Here is a 21,093-nt window from a genome sequence, read left to right as displayed (position 1 = left end):
TCACCGGAAAGAGAAAGCGGGCCTTCATTCCCAAAGAATGACAAATGCCATTCTAAATTAGCAGTACTCACACTGGGGCTACTGGGGGTGTCTTTTCTATGATCCTCACAGAACACCTGGAGGTTGGTGAACAACTCGAGAGATTCATTGCCAAGCCAGAGATGGCAGCGAGGGTCTAAGAGAAGGAATAGTTCAAATAGAGACATCTTCAGGCAAATGATTGCAAGGCAACATTTCAGGGTCATTTAGTTTCTTATTGCATTTTAATGACCGATAAAGAAGATATAAAAATGTCATTTATTCAGAAACCCCAGTGTTTTGCTTTCTGGTTATTTTAACAGATCAACTGCAACATACAATATGATTTCTTTGAAAAATCTCATGCCAAACACTATCATCTGTCTCCCGTGCTGTGGACCCGCGCAGTTCCTGCATGTCACGTAGTCGGGACAATAGTGAGATGAAGTTAAACGGAAAGAACAATGTTCTCTTTCCTTGTCTGGCAACAGAAGTGAAGAATCCTGCAGATCCTGAGAACTCCAGCCTCGGGCATGTTCCCGTTGTTTGCCGTGACTGGTTTTTGCAGAAAGTTAGAATGCACCCATTCTCGGGCACTATGCAGTGTTGGTGGGGACACGTGAGGGACCCTCGGGGTTTTCAGAGGTGAGAGGCAGCTTCCCACCCACCAGTTTTGTCTGCACTCTTCACCATCCAGAACCAGCCCTGAGTCCGCCACGGGGGGTGACCAAAAGGGCTGGGCAGAGCAAAGGGCACATCTCGGTCCCAGGTCACCCTGTGCACCATGGGTGGGAGGGACCGTGACTAGGGCTGCAAGACTCCACCTTCAGAATTCTCCTCTCACCCATCCATTGCCTCCTCTCCAATCAACCATGGGACCTTCACAGTCCAACTTCTGCTGCTAGTAACATCGCAAATGCAGAGTCGGGCTTCTCGGCAAGGACTTCGGGCTTGTCAAACTCAATCACCTGAAAAGCAGAGAAAAACTGAAATTTTCAGGAAAAAAAAAAGTGACACACCATACAGCCCTAACTGGAGAAGCCTTTGAGGAGGTAAACGCCAACCAGAACTTCCTGCACCTTCCCGTTTTCCATGACCAGGACAAGGTCACAGTTGAGAACCGTGTTTAGGCGATGGGCGATGGTCAACACCGTGCAGCTTTTGAAGGCTTCTTTTATAGTGCTCTGAACAAGAGTGTCCGTCTTGGAGTCCATGGAGGCGGTAGCTTCGTCAAGGAGAATGATCTGTTAAGGAAGAAGCACCGTAAAAAGCCAAAGCTGTGCAGAGAGGAACAGGCATAGCCTCCGTTCTAGCCTAAAAGGCCAACGCAATAAACTAAGCGCCCATCTTGAAAAGCTGCAGGAAAGGCCAGAAATAAAGTCCGACCACACCCGTCGTCTTCCTCTGGGGAATTGTGCTAGCGGAACAAGACTGTATTTTTTCCTCTCTTCAAGTAGTTTATTCAAACACTGCCAGGAGGAAGGAGGAAGCACCACACATTGCGAGTAGGAAGGAAGTGATGTGGTGAGGGCTTTCTGTAGTGCAGTGTGCACACAGAATGAGCCAGCGTGGGCCTGGCCACAGCACCTGTATTCCTTTACTAGAGCTGCTGGGATAAATTACCTCGAATCTGGAGACTTGCAGCAGCCCAAATTTGCATCTTACGTTTCCAGAACCTGGGAATCTGCAATCAAGACTGGGAGCTGCCTTCCCTCGGCCTTTTCCAGCATCTGCGGGCTGCCTGCGTTCCTCAGCCCCAGCCCTTTCCTGCCATCACATCTGCCCTCTTTAATGCTCCTGCTTATAGAGACACATGGGAACACACTAGACCCACCCAGATAATCCTCCTATTTCAAGATCTTTAATATCCTAACAGCAAGGTCCCTTTTGCCACATGGGGAAGCATACGAGTTTGGGGTACATGACAAGGACACCTCTCGAGTTGAGAGGAGCATCCTTCTGACTGCCAAAGCACTGTGTGGATTTTACAATTTGAAGGCTTAAACCTCAACCCCTAACTATACCTGACCTTGCCAAGTGACCTAATTTCCTCCCACATAAAGAGCTCATGTCTTATAATTCACACAAAGCACAAAAACTCGTAGCTACCTCACAGTGAATGGTGCCACCAAGGGTATTAAATGGTCCCCTTTCCTTCTGTGAACACCTCCTGAGAACATATGAAGTGGATTCACACTGATAGATACCCAACTAGTAGGATTTTTTTGTTTTTCTTTAATTGTTATGTGTGCGTGTCTGTGTGCGGGTACACATACTTGTACATGCAAGTGCTGGCAGAGTCCAGAAGAGGGTGTAAGATCTCCTGGAGCCGGAGTTTCAGGTTGCTATGAGCCACATCATCTGAGAACTGGGAATCGAACCCAGATCCTTTGGAAGAGCGGCAATCGTTTTTAACCGCTGAGCATCTCTCCAGCCCCCAGAAATTGGGATTTGTTAAAAAATAATAACAACAATGATAACTGTCATTCTCTTTCTCAGAATCAGGAAGGCTGTAAGCCATTCTGAAAAGCATAGGCAAATTTTCCGAATCTTTTAAACGGGCATTCTGAAGGCTTGGGTGTCCAGGTACTATGCCTGAGGACTCGGGATTATTCAGGGACAAAGGGAAAAAGTTGAGATCATACTTTCCAAGCTCAAGCTTCCTAGGAGAATGGGGAGACTATGTAAGCAAGACCTCCCATCGTGAAGCCCAGATAAGAAAGGCGCCGCTCCTGAAAATGGCTGTTATTTTTTAATTTTTTTTACCCCTCACAACTTTGTCTTAAGAGAAAGTGATCGGCTTTTAAATTGCTGCATTGCTCTGTCTTTGCCGGAAGACAAGCTTGCGCCTCTGCCTCCTGGATTGAGTGGCACCACGGGGGAGATCCAGAATTTGACCGATCCATTTCCCATGCTGTTTCCTTACTTTTGAATTACGGAGAAGTGCTCGGGCCATACAAAGCAGCTGGCGTTCCCCTACTGAGAAGTTTTCCCCATTTTCTGTGACTTCTGCCTGTAATTTCTCTGGGAGCTTCATTATCTATAAAACACAGAAAAATGACACATTTATGCTGATGATCTATAAAATTGTCCTGCACCGTCTTATTGATTGCCCCCCTCCTCTCATATTCATCCGCTTGCTTTATTTTACAATGGGAAAGAAAGTGCAAAGCAGCAGTCATTTTGACGCTGCAAACAGGCGCTAGGGAGGGCCAGGGCCAGGGAGACGTTAATAATGTAAAGCCAGGGTGGCTCACCAGAAAGGACAAACCAGGCATGCGCTTCCAGAGAACGTTTAAACAAATGGAAGTGGGCTTCAGGGTCGCAATTTTCGTGGATATAAAACAGATGGGACAGGAGAGCTTTCCAGAAGGCGGAGACAAAGTCTGCCTGTCCATCACAACAAACTAAAGTGGCTTTGGGAGGTGCTTGCCTTGGCGTCCTGGTGCTACTGACCTCAGTTGGGGATGCAGCTCCTAACAGGACAAGGTCTTGTGTCATGGACATCTTGAACCAGCCACACTTGCAATCTCATAACAAGCTACACCCGTTCCTCACTCTGTTCTGATGAAGCTAGTGAGGCCACCGGCCAAGTAATATGGCCCTCCCTCACTCTGGACCCAGATAGACCAGGCATGGACACATCACTTCTTTGAGCTTTAATTTTCTCATCTTGAAAATGATGACAGCACCAGCCTCCGAGGGCTGCGCAGGGGACCACGAGAGATGGTGTGTAGAGCTGCTGCCTGGATCAGCCAGAGAGCTAACCAATACCACTGTGCTTGTTTTTGATAACCAGAAACAACTAAGGAGTGAACTTCATTGACACGTGTCACTCCTGCAAATAAGCCTGGCCAAGTGCTGGCCCGGGGACCAGGTATCTGGGGTAGTGGTGTTGGGAATGGACTCACTGGGGCAGTCCCAGAAACCTACTGTGTCCCTCATGAATGTTCTCTCCAAAACATGCCAGAGCATCTCGTCGCTGTGACTGCCCAAGGGATCCAAGTTGTACCTGCGATGAAGCAAAGGAAAGCAAGCTGGATTCTCGAGGATGAGATGAGGGTGAGCACGGTGAAGAGGAGAGGATGGGGTGATGTGATGTCAGGAAGGCTCATGGGTGGCCTCTAGAAGCTGCCAAAGGTAAGGAAGCATTCTCTTCCCCACAGCATGTTGAGGGACAAGAAGAGGTGTGATAGGAGGAGCTTGCTCAGCCCAGGCCACAAGACCAAGGACCCACAACTCTCTGTGATGGAACAGAGACCCTGGAGACTGGCAGGAGTGAGAGACCCCACCTGTAGGAGACCAAACACAACCACACCAGGATCCACAGCATCAACACACCACAAAACATGCAGGACCTTATATAAGTTCTTGGCAAAGAAGGGGGTACGAGAAACTTGGACCAGCATCCCTTTCAGCCTCCAGGACAAGAGGCATGGCTGCAGATTCCAGGCCCCACCCAGGAATGCAAATCGAATGTTTGGAGGTTCGCATTGTATCCCTCATATGACCAGCTTTATAAAGTCTCCCTGTTTCATCCAGTGCCTGATGGGAAGACTTTTCCCTCTCCCTGGACCAGCGGAGATACTCGGGTCCCCCTGCACTTTGACAACGGGTCTTGAACCTGTGCAAGTCACAACCTCGGTCTTCTTGCACTCAAGCAGTTTCTGTGCTGTAGCAGGGATGAACTAATGTGCTTGCCAAAAGCCTGCTGCACATGCAGACTCGGGAGTCAGTTAGTTCACAGTGCACTCGGGGGCACTTCTGAGAGTGGTCATTGCTAACTGCGATGCAATGCCAGAGCACAGGCATATAATAGGGCTGTGTGGACCAACTGTGGCATCTGCTCAGTCTACGTGTAATAAAATCACCAATAATAGTATTGCTAATGTTATTAAAACTATTAATATCACTACTAACAATATGTTGATGTTAATGGTGTGATGATATAATATTATACTAATATGGTTTCTGAAATACCAGCAAGACTCAGGACACTGTTCCTTTAGCTCCTCCTAAAGCTTTAATCAAAACCAGACAGGGCTTCTGCGTGCCTGCGCCGGCCAGTTCCCTGAGCACAGACTGCCAAGAACAGCCATGGCCCGGCAGCTTCTCAGCTGCTGGTTGGCCCAGTTTCACCGTCTCCAAACAGGAATGCACGATGATTGAAAACAGCTACCTTACTGTACCTACAAACAGGACAGGATCTTGGGGGATCATCGTCAGCTTGGTTCGGAGGTCCTCCAAACCCACGGTGCTGATATCCACCTCATCGATGAAGATGGTCCCAGAGGCCGGCTCCACCAGACGAAACAGAGCCATGCCTAGTGATGATTTTCCTGGGGACAATGAGAGCAGGAACAGTGACTCCAACAGCAGTTCTCACTTCCATCATGGCCAAGCATTTAATTAAGGGAATTTTTAATGCAATGAAACTGGCTCCATGTGGATGCCTTTGCAGGCAGACAACCCTCACTCTGGGGGACCAGGCTGCCCTAACACCATTAACCTGCCAGTCCCTGCAGAGGCCTTTAGCGTATAACTCATCTTCTGGGCCTCATTTCTCCAGAATGATTCTCACTTAATTAATTCAAAAAAACTACTATGTATTTGCTTCCGACTCTCCACACCCAATCAACCTGAAACCCTAATTTACAGTAAAGAGATTTGGGGGGGGGGGGAATAACGATGAATCCGGCACTCGTTTTCATCTCTCTGATGTGGCTTAAGCAGCTCAGCCAGTACAAATTCAAACCAACAACCCCGAAGAAATAAATGCAGAGTTTGTCCTCACCAGAACCTGTTCTTCCCACAATCCCAACCGTCTGCCCACTCTGAATGTTCAAGTTCAGCCCATCGAGAACGAGAGGGGTGTTGTCTCGGTATCTCATGCGATAGTCCTTGAAGGTTATCTCCCCACGGCTTGGCCAGTCTTTGGGACAAGTCCCCACTTTGAAGGGGTGAGTGTGTTCGGGAACACAGGTCTGAAAAGCAGAAAAGCCATTTGATCAACTCAACAGCCACGGTTTCCACTGACTTAGCTCACTCATTCCGTAGCTGTCAACGCTGGCGCCTGTGGCGGTGAGCGAGACCCATAACCCTGTACTCAAGGAACACACGTTCTGCCCAGTGTGGTGCTATGATTATAGCCTGTGATTATAATGTCCAGGAAGCTGATGCAGGAAGACTGAGGGTTCTTCCAGGACAGCATGGGCTATGTGAGATACTCTACGTGGAAAAATGCAGGTCGCATTTTAATGGGGTACATTAGGTAATAAAAAAGAGTATTGTAATAAAATGCAGAAAGGGACTTGTTTGGCAGGTGGGAACAAGTGGAATAAAACCATGTGAGGGCTGAAGAAGGCATCCCTGAGGATGTGGCACTAGAACCAAGGCCCAGAACATGGAAAGGATGACAGCTACAAGGGTTTCTGTCCAGGATCTTCTAGACAGGGCAGACAGGTACTGCAAGGCCTGGCAGCCAGAAGAACCTTGAGGAACTCCAGGAATAAAAAGAAAACTCGTGTAGGGCTGGAGCTTAGTGAAGGAAGGATGGATGACTTAGGAGGCTAAGCAGGAGACAGCCGGCACTGAGCCGCACAGCCTGGTTAGTGTCAACATGGTGACCTTGAAGCTGTGGGACAAATCCAGAGCAAACCTTGAGATCTGCAGAACTCAATCTAATTTCAGTGTCTACAAAAGCCATCACGGTGCTAGGGGATAGGAAAGGGCAACAAGTGGGGAAGGTCAAGCTCAAAAATCTTTAGAGCTCAAGAGAAAAAAAAATTGAGTTTTCTTCATACGCACCCAACCTCCTACTCGAATGAGCACAAAGCAGGCTCCATTAGGAGACCACCCCCAGGGCTCACGTTAAGACAGCTCTTCCGGCAGGAGGAGGCCCTTGGCTTCCATCAGGCTAACTGGGGAGCCCAAGTCTCTAGTCAGTGAATGACTTCAATTAGCTGAGAAAACATTTGACTTCTTAGAGGGTACTTTTTTTTCTGGGTATTTTAAACCCCTAGAAGATTTGGAATTAAAGATAAACGCATTTAAAGAGAACCAATACTGCACTAGCAATGCTTTTGGCTTAAGGAATCTGCTTATTTTACACTCCAATATTTCAGTATTTACAGAATTTGGGCTTGGGATTCTAACTTAAAATGTATACTTGGATAATTAATTGAAATGTGACGTCAAGTCAAAAGCTTTCTGCTTACGTATAGAACTGTCGCAAGGATGGCGAGCCCACTGCATTCACAAGCTCAATTAGAATATGCATGCCCAGGAAGGTTTGTATGTTAGGGCATTTTCAACAGGAAATTGAATGCTCTGAATTATAAAATGTTTACAAGTGTTGAATTAAGCTTGCGAAGGGGGCCAAACACCATGCAAAGGCCCATGAAAGTGAAGACTGGTTTCATGCAGATGTCTCTCTCAGGACGGTTGCGTTCCTACATTACTTTCAAATATGAGGTGGGCTCATCTTCTTTTGCTATTTATAACTTTAATCAAATATTAATTTTCAGAAATTGAAGTAAGGCACTGAATTTTGGATTGGATTGTGAATACAGGTTTTAACAGGACAGGCAGACTCCAGTTATCAAAAAAAAAAAAAAAAAAGAGGGAAAGAACAAACAGGGAAGATGGCTCAGTGGTTAAGAGCGTGTGTGGTTAAGAGGACCAGAGTTTGATTCCCAGCCCCCACACTGGGTGGCTCACAATCACCTAGAACTCCAGCTCCCAACACATCTGGCCTCTCTCTCTCTCTCTCTCTCTCTCTCTCTCTCTCTCTCTCTCTCTCTCACACACACACACATACACACACATAATTAAAATCTATATAAATCCTTAAAGAAAAATCAAAACATGCCCAAAGGGAAGAGCCTGCCCGTTTTCTGCTGTTCACTTACTCCTTACCGAAATGTACTCCCTCAGCAGCTCCGCGGAGGTGAACTTGGCTTGGGTCTCCGTTCCTGTTCGCACGCACACCTGAAGCAGTCCACTGAGCTGTTGGGAAGAAGCAAGTAGCTACTGAGGGTTCTCTACCCTCACTTGGTCCCAGCTGTTTTGTCTTGCTTTTGTTTGTTTGTTTGTTTGTTTGTTTGTCTTGAAGTCTACCACTTCAAATTACTACTTGGGCTGAAGCAATCAGCAAAAGAGGATGGCAGTCCCAGCCAGACACACAGAAGGCTGCACTTCCTGTTGGGATGTTTTGCATTTAAACACTTCCTTTGTATTTAAAAACAAATGGTATTTACATTTTCTCTCCCCCTCCAGCTGGTGAGGAACAGCCCACCTTGGTCACACCTGTGAGCCAATCCTACTGCCACAGGGAGGAGCGTCAACCTGAGAGCCAAGTGGCTGGGGACTGGCTCCTTACTGCCACCTGGTGGGACCCTGCATGCTACTCCCACTACCCATCAGGCACAAGAAAGTCACTGAAACCAGAGAACCATTGCACACACCTGCTCCAGATGTAAGAAATCGAGATCCAGACTGAGAGGGACAGTTTGCCCAGGGGACCCATATTAGGTCAAGATCCCTCAGAATCTATCTTCAAGACGTGAGTGCAAGTCATAACTTGGCAGGGTTGGAGAAGGCCTTCTCCCCTGCTGCACATGTCTGCACCCATGTCTCTAGAGCCCAAGAATGTCAGCCCATGCAGAGAAGGACCTTCGCAGCTATGACTAAACACCCTGCATCCCTGGTTGGGTCTGAAGACAGTAACAAGCATTCTAACAGAAGAAACAGTTAAGATCCAGAAGAGAAGGGGAAATGAAGACGGATGTAAGAGAGTGCCAGGAAATGCCACCAACCTCTGGAAGCTCAACAAACATGCAACAGTTCCCTGGAGCCTAAGGAGAAAAGCGGCTTTGCCGACCAACATTGCACAGACTCCGGACCTCCAACATGCTGAGAGTTCAATTCCTCAAGCTCTTGCGAATCTGGTGCAATGGCTGAGCAAATGACTACAGACTGTTAGTCCAGAAAGTAAGGGAGTGGGAAGGAGAAATGAGAGAGGAGAAGGCCACTGAGGCGTGCTTCTGAGACCTTAGCACTGGGGGCCACTGAGACCCGTCTAGACGGGGACTTCTGGGAGACTGTGCAGGTGCACCATGACAGGTCAGGAGACTGTGATCTTCAGAGTTGTCCCTTCGTGTCTCGGGAATGGGATCCATGATATTTGGCACCACCACCCCCTGCTGACACCCAAATCTACCAGTGGGAGGTGGGGGAGGAGCATAAGATAAGTGAGAACCACCCCCCCCAAGAGCTCTTCTCAGCAGGCCCTTGCCACCTTCTTAACACAGGCCCAGGGCTTCCCATTTCTCTTGGGCCTCAATCTGAATGATTTTTCCCCCATCCTCTCCCTCAGGGCAAAACCTTGTTTGTGCTGTGCACTAGAACCTAAGGCCTGGTGGTGCCCAGGTGGCAGACTGCAAAACTGTAGCAACCTGCATAAGCCCATGACTCATGACAGCTGCTCAGAATGAGAGGGCACATTGCTCCCGAGGAGGGTGCAGATACATTTTTGCTGAATGCAAGAGTATCAGCTCCTAAATGCCTGGCAGCCCACCCTGATCCAGAGTCTCCAAGTGGGCACAATGCAAACCCAAGTAAGCAACAAGGTCTCCATTGTGCCCTATGACGCCACTAAGTCCTCCTATTCTGCCCTGTGGTGTTTGTTACACACCCATTTCTCATCTCTCTAGGGAGTTTCTTCCAGTCTCAAGTGAAGCTCTGCCACTTGGATTCTGCGTTCTCCAGGTGGCACAATTGTCAAAGGGTCCCACAACCAGCTGGAGAGCAGGCATTAGCACACCTCAGCACATGCCAACTCTTCTCTGGCCCTGCGGGAAAGTTTGAGAGCTGTCTCCTGGAAAACTGATAGTATTGCCCAAAAGCAGGGCCTTAGTTGGTGAAAGCTGATTTACTTAGACCAATTAAAGCATTTTTAATTTTATCTGCTTGATGCATTAAGAGGCAACAATGAAGAAATTCACTTCCAGTGGGGAAAACTGAGCTACCCAAGCAAGAGTCATTTTCCCACCTCAGAGCACTGAGGATGTCTCTGTTAGATCGAACAGAGAAAAGAAACTCCAGTTCCCCAGACTCCAAAAGGCAGTCCAAATATGCAGAAACAGGCTCAACCTGGACAGTTAGGTAAAGCCAGCACTTCTGGGGAACTTGTGAAACTGGATCCCCTCTACCAAAAGGAGTTCTTCCCTTACCTCTGGCAAAGGGAGACATGGCAGTACCTATTAGCATACCAAAGTGCATGCTGGCATCCAGGCTCCCTCAGTATGGCCTGTTATACATTTCCAAGTCTGTCTTGGCATCCTAACCCTTCACACCTCCTCCCCTACCCTAAACTTACTCTAGCTCACACCTCCCTTTTCTACAGAAAAAAAAAAAAAAAAAAAAAAAAAAAAAAAAAAAAAAAAAAAAAAAAACCACTTTCCCCTTAACCATACCATGGAGTGGTCATGCCTTCCGTTTTTACACTCTCCATAGCTTACATCCCAACAAGCTATTAAAATGATACCAGAGATGTTTTCAGAAAGAACACCTTCCACATCCAGACGACGGGAGAGATCTCAGCACACGCAAGTCACACGTTTCTGCCAGAGGGCATCAGGTGAGACCCTCTGCTAGACCAGAAAGGTGTTTCTGAGGTTTAGAGCAGAGCCCCAGAGGCTCCCGGTTTGAGATGGGGACCACAAAGAGGTGGGCTGCTTGGTGGCCCTTCTAAAGGCGACTGCTCTTGGTGGACGCATTCATGCCTTTCCTCATCTTCCCCCAGCCACATGGACACATTTTCCCTGAAGATCATGCACAAGAGCCTGTGCACATCTACACACACACTCAAATACACACACACACACACACACACACACACACACACACACTCACACACACAACCTTTTCTAAAGAAAGGGAGTTGACAACCTGGACTATATGGGACTCTAAGACTATTACTCTAGGGAAAAATAGTGCCTGTAGGCCAACTCCTTGGCTGCTTTGGAAAAGAGAAGCAAATATATTTAAAAAAAAAAAAAATCCCACCCTAGCATTTGCGGAGAATATCCCAGGAGGGAAGCCACAAAGCCACACTCTGAAAAGATAAAATAATTCTCCCATCCTTAAATACAAACTAATGGAGAGATAGATAAAGAAACCAAGGGGAGGAGAGAGAGTAGGATAAACAAGAAGAAAAATGAGTCTTTTAAAGACTGAAAGAACGAGAGCATGTGAAATCTGATGCGTGAACACAGGGTTACCACACTGAAAATTCAAAACTGTGGCTAGATCACAAAACTGAGGAAAATTCCCAGAAAACAAAACAGGAAGAAAACTGGACAAATGAGGAAGCAGAGGGAGCACACTAGGGCCGGAGATAGCTCTGCTCTTCCAGAGGACCTGGGTTTGACTCTTAGCACCCGCTTGGTGGCTCACAACTTTCTATAACTCTAAATCCAGGGATCCAATGTTCTCTTCTGGCCTTTGCAGGTACCGGAGTGAATGAGATTCACGAACATGCATGCAGGTGAAACAGCCGTACATGTGACACGAAAATAAACAAATCTGAAGCAAGGGAGGGAGAACATTTCCTGAGTGCATTAGAGACTTGATTTGGACCTGAAAGGCGTCGTTGCAGTGCATTATGGGACAGGGAGGAGCATGGTAGCGCAGGTCCTGAACTCAACAGAAAGGGTTGTTTGGAATCTCGGGGGAGGGGGGAGAACAGACCCTGCTCTCAGCACGCTAAGAAGTGTCCACCCTGGAGCCCCATTCAGGGGTTCTCCCCTAGAGTTACTTTATTCCACACTCTGGCCCTGAGAAAGACTGCCATTGGCGGCTCCACCCCTCCTCGTGGTTTTCTCCTCTTCCCCTGGGGCTACCCGGGAATGCTTTGCTCAGATTAAACCTGGATTTATTAATTCGGTTTGATTGATTTATTACATCAGTGGCGGTGGATATTCAATAACTTATCAAAGGTTCCAGACAGCACATTCCCAGGGACAAGGTTCAGGGACCAACCACCCTTAGCTTAAATCACAGGGCAGAAGTGAATCTCTCTGGATCTCATTTTTCTCATCTGCAAAGTGAGACTTATGGAAACATCGCAGGGCTGTCGAGAGCCCGGAAGGAAGTCATTTACGGTACCTGAAGGGCAGGGAGTGCTGTGTGTTCACCTCGTGGTGCGTTATTATTAAAAGAGAAAGGCACCCGAGCAGCCGAGAGCCTGTTCCTAATCATTGCCAGAAGCCTCTCCCTAGTTAGTCTCACTGTGAAGCAGCATGTGATTTGAGATGGGATGGGACTCCACACCTTGGCCTGAATCAGTTATTCCACTCACGCCAAAACACTAACTAGTCCTTGGTGTCCTGAATCAATCTAGTAAGAATAAAGCCTGGACTTTTGTTGAGGGGGAAATGTTCTGCACTGCTTCTTACAGATCTCAGAGACTGTTTGTCACTCACTGCACACCTGTGAGGGAGGCATCACACAAGGGAACAAAACCAGGTTCTGGGCTTCAACTGTGCCTGAAGCCCACACCATTGCTCCAAATGGCAATGACGCCTGTAGCTAAACTCCGTTTTTAACCCTTTTGGAGTCTTCTGCTGCATCCACCTAAAAGCGCTCCTTCTGATGCACTATAGGCCACGATCCACCACACACCAGCTCTTACCTGGATGATGTAAGACAGCGACAAGCCTTTGGATGAAGCACTGATTGAAGAAAAGCTCAGGGTCACCAACAAGGCCACAACAAAGGTGACGATGTTCATGAGGACATCCATTCGGAGCGCAAACCACCTGAGAGCACAGTTGAAGTACAAGAGGTGGCTCGAGTTCTCATCGTTCAGTGTCTTAAACCTAAAGTTGAAAAATCAGAGGAAATAAGGACTCACTCGGGCCCTGCTTGCCTTGATGGGAAATTCGGTCTCCTAATGGAACCAAGACCGGGCATTTTGAATGCCTTCTAACAAGGTGACTGTTACAAAAATGAACATATATCCATGTTCCTGCTGCCACCACAGGCATCTTTGATTTGCACACATTCTGAGAGATTTCGTGTGGCAGTCGACAGGGTGCTAAGTGGGCTCTCTCTCTCTCTCTCTCTCTGTCTCTCCCAGAGCTAGCAGCTAGAGCCCACAGCTAAGCACAAAACTATTGAAAACCCCATTCATACTCTAGCTTCCTGGTATCCACAGGCCTTGAAAAATCTGCAAATGGCTCCTTTGCTACTAAAGACAGGGGTCAATGGTAGTGACAGTAGGAAGGGAAGGTGTTTGCCCGCATGCCCCCCACCTCCCCTCACCAAGATCAAGATTATCATTTGAGCTGGCATAGTGGCACACTCCTGTGATCCCAGCACTTGGCAGTGGGTTAGAAGTCCAAGGCCAGCACAGGCTACGTGGCAAGATCCCATCTCGAAACCAACCGATCAAATAACTCCTTAAAGGGCTGGTGGGGTGGGGTGGGGTGGGGGCTTCTCTTCAAGGACAGGAAGCTGATTTCTGTGCCCCTGTTGCAGTGCCCACCGGGTCCCAGGTCTTTGCATGGGGCAGAATGACAGAAAGATGGCATAGCCAGGAGAGCCAAGAAGAAAGGCCCGCCCTGGAGACACTGGTTCCCACGCGTCCCCCAGACACAAGCAGCGTGCGTCACAACAGTCGGTGTCGAGCAGACAGAGTGAAAGTGGCACTTGAGCTGCCTCTGTGACAGGAGCAGAGAGGCTGCCACAGCTGAGGAACGCAATGGCATGCAGACAGGCAGAACTGTGTGCAGTTGGGTTGGGTTGCGGCTTCTACTGGGTCATACTGCATCTGCACGGGGAGCTGGGTCAGAAGGAAGGGACAACAGAAAGGGGAGACCCGATGGGGATGAGTAGTCACCTGGGGACTCCTTTCTGGTCCTTTCCCTAGCCTCCCCTGTAGGAGCGGCAGAGAAAAGAAGCAGGGCTTTAAAACACAGCAAGCTTCCCCCCCACCCCCGCTGCAATCCTGTCTCTTATCCCCAATGCTCGCACACACATACACACATGCACGCACACACATGCATGCACACACATGCATGCACACACATGCACGCACACACATGTGCACACACATGCATGCACACACATGCACGCACACACATGTGCACACAGAGCACAGCCTGCTTTGCCAAGCCTCCAGGCAGAAAAATTTCCTTCAGAGCCTGAAGTTTTAGGTGAACTGCCAGGGACATCTAACGGACCCTCACGTTGGCACACTAACGGACCCTCACCCGGTGGGAAGGGGCCTTTTTGAACAATTGGTGGGGATTGTGGGAAGAAAAGGCAAGTCTTCCAAGTGTAAATCCCCAGGCGACACAACTCTTCCACACACCGTCCCCCCTCCTATTTTGTCTTCTCTCTAGTTAGTTTTCATTTCCTTGCTTGTTTCTGTTTTGTTTTGTTTTCACCTGGGCTTGGTCAAAATGCTTTCCCAAATACCACAATCTTTCTACTTGTCTGGTGGCAAGTGCAATCTACGTCAGAAGCTGGAGCTCTCCCAAAGACGAGTGTCACACAAGAAGGAGGGACCCTGTCAGTCCTGTGAGGCTAAGCTCACTATGCCAGGCACTTGATGAAGCTACGGGAAAACAAAGTATCGATATCTTTTGCTTGCTCTGGGCAAAGAACTGAATGGTTCTACATGATCTCATCATCAGAGGGACCTGTATGATACAGGGCTCTAGACAAATAGCATCAAGAAACAAACCAATAGCCAGGCAGTGGTGGCATGTGCCTTTAATCCCAGCACTCTGGAGGGAGAGACAGGAGGATCTCTGAGTTTGAGACCAGTCTGGTCTACAGAGTGAGTGTCACGTCAGCCAGGGTCTACACAGAGAAACCCTGTCTCAAAAAAACAAAACAACGACAACAGAAACCACAAGTGAACTAGTAACAAGGACTAACTGGTGACTAGACCAAACACAGGCTGTGAAGTCAAGGCTCCATTGAGGTCCGTTGTGGACAACTGAGAAGACAATGGGAGAAAGAGGTTAGACTGGAAAAAGGGGTTAAGCGTGCATTGCTAGCATCTCTTTCTTACCTTCACCTCCTCCTTTTCCTCCTCTCCTCCTCCTCCTTCACCTCCTCTTCTCCCCCTCTCTCCTCCTCTTTTCTTTGGAGACAGAATATTGCTATGTAGCTCAGGCTAGCCTCAAACTTGCAATCCTCCTGCCTCCACCTCCTAAGTACTGTGATTACAGAGCTGAGCCACCTCGCCCAGCATATATTAGCTTTTTAAGAATAGAGGAAAGGGTCTTATTAGTAGAGACAGATAAAAGTTTGTCACGCTGCCCTGTCGCTTTCCCTTTCGGACAGGGATGGATTGCAGTCCCCAGTGACCGGAATCCTGCCATTGAACTTGCAGAGAGATTGAGTCTACTTGCTGGGGTCTACCACCTCCCTGTCTCCCTTCTCTTTCCTTGGGCCTTTGGGAAGGAAAAGCAAAGTGAGGGAGACTCTGATTGTGAAGAAACTCTGCTGCCTGTGATGTGGGTTCTCATTGTGACCTGAGGGAGAATGGATATTTATTGTGCTAAGCTCAAACTCTTCCACATTCTGGCCATAAAATTGTTCCAAAGACCTGAACACCACACACTCAGCTTCCTGTCCTGGTTGAGTTTTTTTGGTTTCGTTTTTTGTTTGTTTGTGAACTTTGACACAAGCTAGAGTCATCTGGAAGGAAGAACCTCAGTTGCCGACATGGACTGCATGGGACAGTCACTATTAACCATCACAGCTCATATGTATAATCACCACATCCTCTTGATAGGCCACTCCCTTTATTAGTAATTCCTGTTTGGTCTTTTCTGACTAATTTTCACATGAAGTCTTCTTTATCAGGTATGATGATGTCAGCTTCTGTCCTATTTCTGTCCTCTTAATAGACTGGTTTCCATCCCTTGGCCTTCAGCTTCTGGGTGTCATTACCCCTGAGGTATGGCGATAACAGAGAGTTAAATCTAATTTTCCCACATAGTGGGGGTTGATTTTGTTTCTTGTTGTTTTGAGATGAGGTCTCAAGTAGTCAAGGCTACCCCCAGGGCAACCTTGAACTTCCCCTACTTCACAAATACTAGGATAACAGCCTGTGCCCCTGGGTCCATTTGAATCTAATCTTTTTTTCAATCCAGTCAGTCTGAATATTTTAATTGATAAATTGAAGCCATTTACATTGAAGATTATACTATTAAGAGATGTTTGCCAATTCCTCAATTCCTGTAAGTTTTTCCTTGGCTGTTTTCTAATTGATTGGATTATCGTTTGCTGCATTTTTCTCCTCTACAAACTAGTATTGAGATTTGTTCATCTATGCGTTCACAATTTTGGGGAAAGGGAGTTGAGACAGAGTTTCCTCTGTGTAACAGCTCTGGCTGGCCTAGAACTTACTCTGTAGACCAGGCTGGCCGCAGGGATTCACCTGCCTCTGCCTCCTGAGTGCTGGGATTAAGGGCATGTGTACCACCACTGCCCATATAATTTTTCAAGTATTCTTATTGTAGGCTGTTACTTAACAGGATGTAATCACTAGGTATATTTTTATACTAATTATGGGCTGTTTCTTGACCTCTCACTCCCAAGTGCTAGGATTAGAGGACCGAGCAACTGACGCCCCTGATTCTTTTTTTCTTGTGCTCTTATGGCTAAGACAGGCTGTCTTAAGCATCTTGTGTAATGCTGGCTTGTCTGTTCTGAACTACCTTGGTTTGTGCTTGTCCCGACATCCTGATTTCAGCATCAATTTTAAAAGATAGCTTTTCTGGACACAGCAATGTTGATTGGAGGTTGCTTGAAATGCATCATCCTGTTAGGTTTAGACCATTGTAGGTGAGTTGGCATTTTCCTCTTACAAGTTTTAATTGCTGTTTCTTTGCTTTGTATTTCTGACATCATATAACCACACAGAAATTCCTCTGTGGTCATATTTATATGGAGTTTTGAACTGATCAGTTATCTATTTCTTTCTAGGTCTTGGAGGTGGCTTTTCCACGATGATTCACTGAATGGATTATTCCCTTTTATCTCGGCGCCGTCCTCTTGGTTTTGGTCTTTTTGATAGCATCCCAGAGTTCTTGGCTGCTGTGGTCAAGCTCATTCCCTTTCCCTTTCCTTACTGATCTCAAGCCTAGGATCTCCCCACCCTTGCCCTCCATCTCTGATGCCCTTTTCCTGCCTCATCACATCTGCTGGCAATCTTTCCTATGGTGTTTTTATTTGAGCCACTGATTGTTTGGTTTCTAACTTATTTTTCCTTGATGAATTTCTCTTTGTCTATGTTGCTGATTTTCTTGGTTTTTTTTTTTTCCCTCTAACTTTCCTCCTCCTGTCCCAGGTTGGCTTCGTTCGCTTGTCTGTGTCCTCTTTTAGGTAGTTCATTATTTTCACTAGGACACTTGGGAAAGTCTCACCCTGGTATTTCACCTATTTCCTTATCTTCGGAGTCACCGGCAGAAGAGTTATGAGCATGAAGTCACAGTGCCAGGTTATTTCTTCTCTTTTTATGGTGACATTTGCCTATCTCTTGAGTTGAATATCTCTTCTAATTTTATTCGTGGATCTTCATATGGAAGAACTGATTTTTTTTTAAGGGTATGAAAAGAATAGTACATTTTCCCATGGCATCTGTGAAGATGATACATGGCATTATAATTCGTTTCCTTCCCTCATTGGCCTCCCAGTGCCCTTCCTCCCTAACTCTACAGCCAACTTTTGAGGGCTGGGACCCCCTGACACTTTCAGGGAAGTCTTTTGTTCTCCCTGCCACCACTAGGAGCCCCATGGGCTAAACAGTAGTGATTTCTATCTCATGGGGCACCACCCATCCTTTTCTTTGTACTTTTTGGGTATCTTGTCACCACCTTCATGGATTTCTGGAGCGCCTCCTCTTTTTCCTGCCCTGAAGAAAAGAACATTCCTTTTGTTCTGCTCCTTCTTCTTCATGGGGACACACAGCGGTGGCTTCTAATTCACTATCTCACTCGGAAGTTGCAACTTACATATTTCCTATAGCATGTTAGAAGTCTGAAACCACATGACTCAACTAACCTAGTCTCCAGGTTTTGACAAGAAGGAAACCGGCCTGTCCCCAGATAAATAAATAAGTGTAGGCTTTAAAAGTTAGTTTTATGAACTTGGGTATAGTGGCTTACACCTGCAACCCTCACCCCCTTTGGGGTGGATGTATGACTGTAACTTACAGGCTGGCCTAAGCCGCCTTTCAAGACCATGTCTCAGCTCGTCAACTATGGGTATAGGAGGAGTTTGCTATACCCATAGATCAGTGAGTGTCTCTCTCGACTCTCATTAGGGAAGCTTCCCATTGAGGTGGATGGCAGTTAGCACAGAGACCCTCAGCTGGTTAATGTGCAGAGAATAAGAAACTGTGGTATACTCAGCAATACACAGGACATACTTATCACATCCTTCCTTGCCAGACTCGGGGGGCTTCATGGAAGAGAGTGCAAAAAGATTGTAAGAGTCAGAGGGGCGGACAGCACCAAAGAAAGTATCTTCTAGACACCACAGAGCCGGGCACAAGGCCTACACAAGCTCATGCCAGACAAAAGCCCAGCATGGAGGAGAAGGAAGGGACGGTGAAGTCCCACCACTAGCTGAGAAGCTATTGGCATTTGGTGGCTACTGGGAGAGAGTCAATGATTGTAAATGAGGTGACCTCTGGCAGGGTGTCTACACTCTGAGACAGGCCTTGCTCTCAAGACTAGGTGAATAATGGGAACTGAACTTGACCAAAAGAGAGAGAGAGGGAGAGAGAGAGAGAGAGAGAGAGAGAGAGAGAGAGAGAGAGAACTCAAAGCTGAGAGCTGAAAGGGAGGAGTTGGGAATGGGGGATGCTGAATATGATAAAAAATGTATGAAATTTATAAAGAATTAAAATATTGTTTTCAAAATATGTGTTTATTGTAAAAGAACATTTAATACTATGAAAGTTATATTCAAAATAGCTTTTAAAAAGAAAATCTTGTGGGTTGAAAAAGAAAGGATAGGAAGTAATATAAAAGTTGCTATCCCTTTGTCTGAAATGCTTAGGACCAGAAACGTTTCCAATTTGGGTTTTTTTTTAATCAAATGATTGAATGAATTTACTTAGTTATTTGATACGAATGTGTACTTTGCCTGGTTGTATGTCTGGCACAATGTGCATGCATGGTGTCTATGGTAGTCAGAGAGGAGGATCGTGTCCTCTAGAACTGCAGCTCCTGACAGTCGTGAGTTACCACTGGGAATCGGGACAAAACCAGGTCGTCTGCAAGAGCAGCCAGTGCTCTCGGGCCGTCTCTCCAGCTCCAGACTGTATTTATTTTTTTTTAATCCTGGCATATTTGTGTATGCATAATGAAAAAGCTTGGAAATGAATAACAAGTTTATCTGCAAAGTGGCGGGTTATTCCCGTTTGCTTTATTTTACCTTGCAGAGCTGGGGATTCCAAGCAGGGACTTGCACAGGCTAAGCCATGCTTAAAGCTCAAAGCAACGAGCTGCACCCCCAGGTCCTTTTCTTGACTTCTTGAGACACTAAGTCTCACTAAGGTTTCACTAAGATGTGCAGCCTGGCTCTGAACTCACTCTATATCCAAGGCTGGGTCCTCTTGCCTCAGCCTCCTTAGTAGCTGGGACCACAGATTTGTGCCTCCAGGACCTGCAGACAATTTTCACACATATTTTTGACTGTGCCTGTGTCTTGGCTGCAGCCTGCAACATGAGGCCACGTGCAGTGTGACAACAGTGTTCAAAGGGTTTGGGATTTCAGAGCTATTCAGATTTCGGGTTATTAACTCATGATTAGGCATATAACATGTACATGAAAATATGAGCAAGACTGGGATTTGAGGCCTAGGAGTGATGTTGCATACTTTCTGTTTTTCCCCATTTTCCTAAATTGAACACACTTCAGCAAGAAATAAAATATATAGAGTTGTATATATATGGAACTGGAGGTATAGTTCAATGGTGATGTGCTAATATAACATTGCACAAGACCCTGGGTTCATCCCCAGTATGGCACAGGCATGTCTTCTCTCTCTGCCCCTCCCCTTTCCCTCCCCCACACCCCTCTACACACACACATGCGTGCACACACACACACACACACACACACACACATGTGCGCATGCACATACACACAGAGTCATTTATCTTTTGGGGCCCTAAGTACAGGAAATAGATCTCCTGATTCTGCCATCCTTTTATCTGTCCCCAACGTTTCCATGCTTGGTGCCAAAGAAGCCTGGGATCCCCCGTTTGGGCCGGGGCATGTGACGGGGAGACCCTGGAGCAGGGGCCCATCAACTCACTTGCTGATGCAATCATCCTTTTTGTCATAGGCGTGGATGACACCCAGACCCTGCATGGAGGAGGTGATGTGGGAGAACCACGGCGAGCGGCTGATGTTCTCCACCTGCTTGAGCTCCTGGACTCCTCGGTGGAAAACGCTGCGGGGAGATCGAGAGGGTCCAAGCGGGTCACAAAGTCTGGTCTCAGAGAATGCTCCCTCAACACGGGCAATCCCACCATGCCTTTCGTGTGACAGCTAAGGTAAAGTTGGTATAACTGGGAGAGAGGAGCCTGCCATTCCTCTCCAGGATGCCCTGTCTAGGTGTCTGAGGCCTGGGCTGCTGAGCAGTTTGAGAGCACCGCTGCTTCAGACCCGTGTGCTTCCTGTCGCGAAAACGGCAGGCAGTACAGGATGCTGTGCTAGTCTTTGAAGACCCAAAAACACAGCCATGAACACAAGTCAACCTGTTTGTGAGGACCAATCAGAGAACAAGCTGAGCTGGTTGCCAGTGCATGGCCTTCCAGAGGTAATTTTGTACAAACATCATGATAGCATTAGGAACTGAGTTCAGAGTACTGAACTAAACTCTCAGAGAACTGTCTTGTACCTTACAATGGGAGCCCCAAATGCCCCATGATGGGAGAACTATGCCCCTGAGCATGCAAGTTGCTGGCTCGGAGACAGCCAAGCCTGCCTCCAGACTCTCAGCTGAAATCAACCCTTAGAGCAAGGGAAGTGTAG

The 21,093-nt window shown here is 47.2% G+C and overlaps 1 protein-coding gene across 6 annotated transcripts in view; it reads right to left on the bottom strand.

Annotated features, from left to right (window-relative positions):
* Window positions 1–244: 244 nt before the first annotated feature.
* Abcc12 (ATP binding cassette subfamily C member 12) overlaps window positions 245–21,093 on the bottom strand; it is a 72,200-nt gene continuing 51,351 nt past the window's right edge. For 4 of the 6 annotated variants that reach the window (XM_038312382.2, XM_038312380.2, XM_038312383.2 and 1 more), the window contains 9 exons: window positions 20,372–20,509; window positions 12,713–12,899; window positions 7,936–8,025; window positions 5,813–6,002; window positions 5,198–5,357; window positions 3,952–4,030; window positions 2,945–3,058; window positions 1,083–1,262; window positions 245–1,004 (listed from right to left, as the gene is read on the bottom strand). In XM_038312382.2, coding sequence (XP_038168310.1) covers window positions 900–1,004; window positions 1,083–1,262; window positions 2,945–3,058; window positions 3,952–4,030; window positions 5,198–5,357; window positions 5,813–6,002; window positions 7,936–8,025; window positions 12,713–12,899; window positions 20,372–20,509 — 1,243 coding nt within the window. In that variant the 3' untranslated portion in view covers window positions 245–899. Of the gene's footprint in view, window positions 1,005–1,082; window positions 1,263–2,944; window positions 3,059–3,951; window positions 4,031–5,197; window positions 5,358–5,812; window positions 6,003–7,935; window positions 8,026–12,712; window positions 12,900–20,371; window positions 20,510–21,093 lie in introns of those variants that run through there. The other 2 variants (XM_038312381.2, XR_005283284.1) reach the window with 2 other exon arrangements.

Source organism: Arvicola amphibius, chromosome 15, assembly GCF_903992535.2.
Source record: "Arvicola amphibius chromosome 15, mArvAmp1.2, whole genome shotgun sequence".
NCBI lineage: Eukaryota > Metazoa > Chordata > Mammalia > Rodentia > Cricetidae > Arvicola > Arvicola amphibius.
This window is presented reverse-complemented; position numbering and strand designations above follow the sequence as displayed.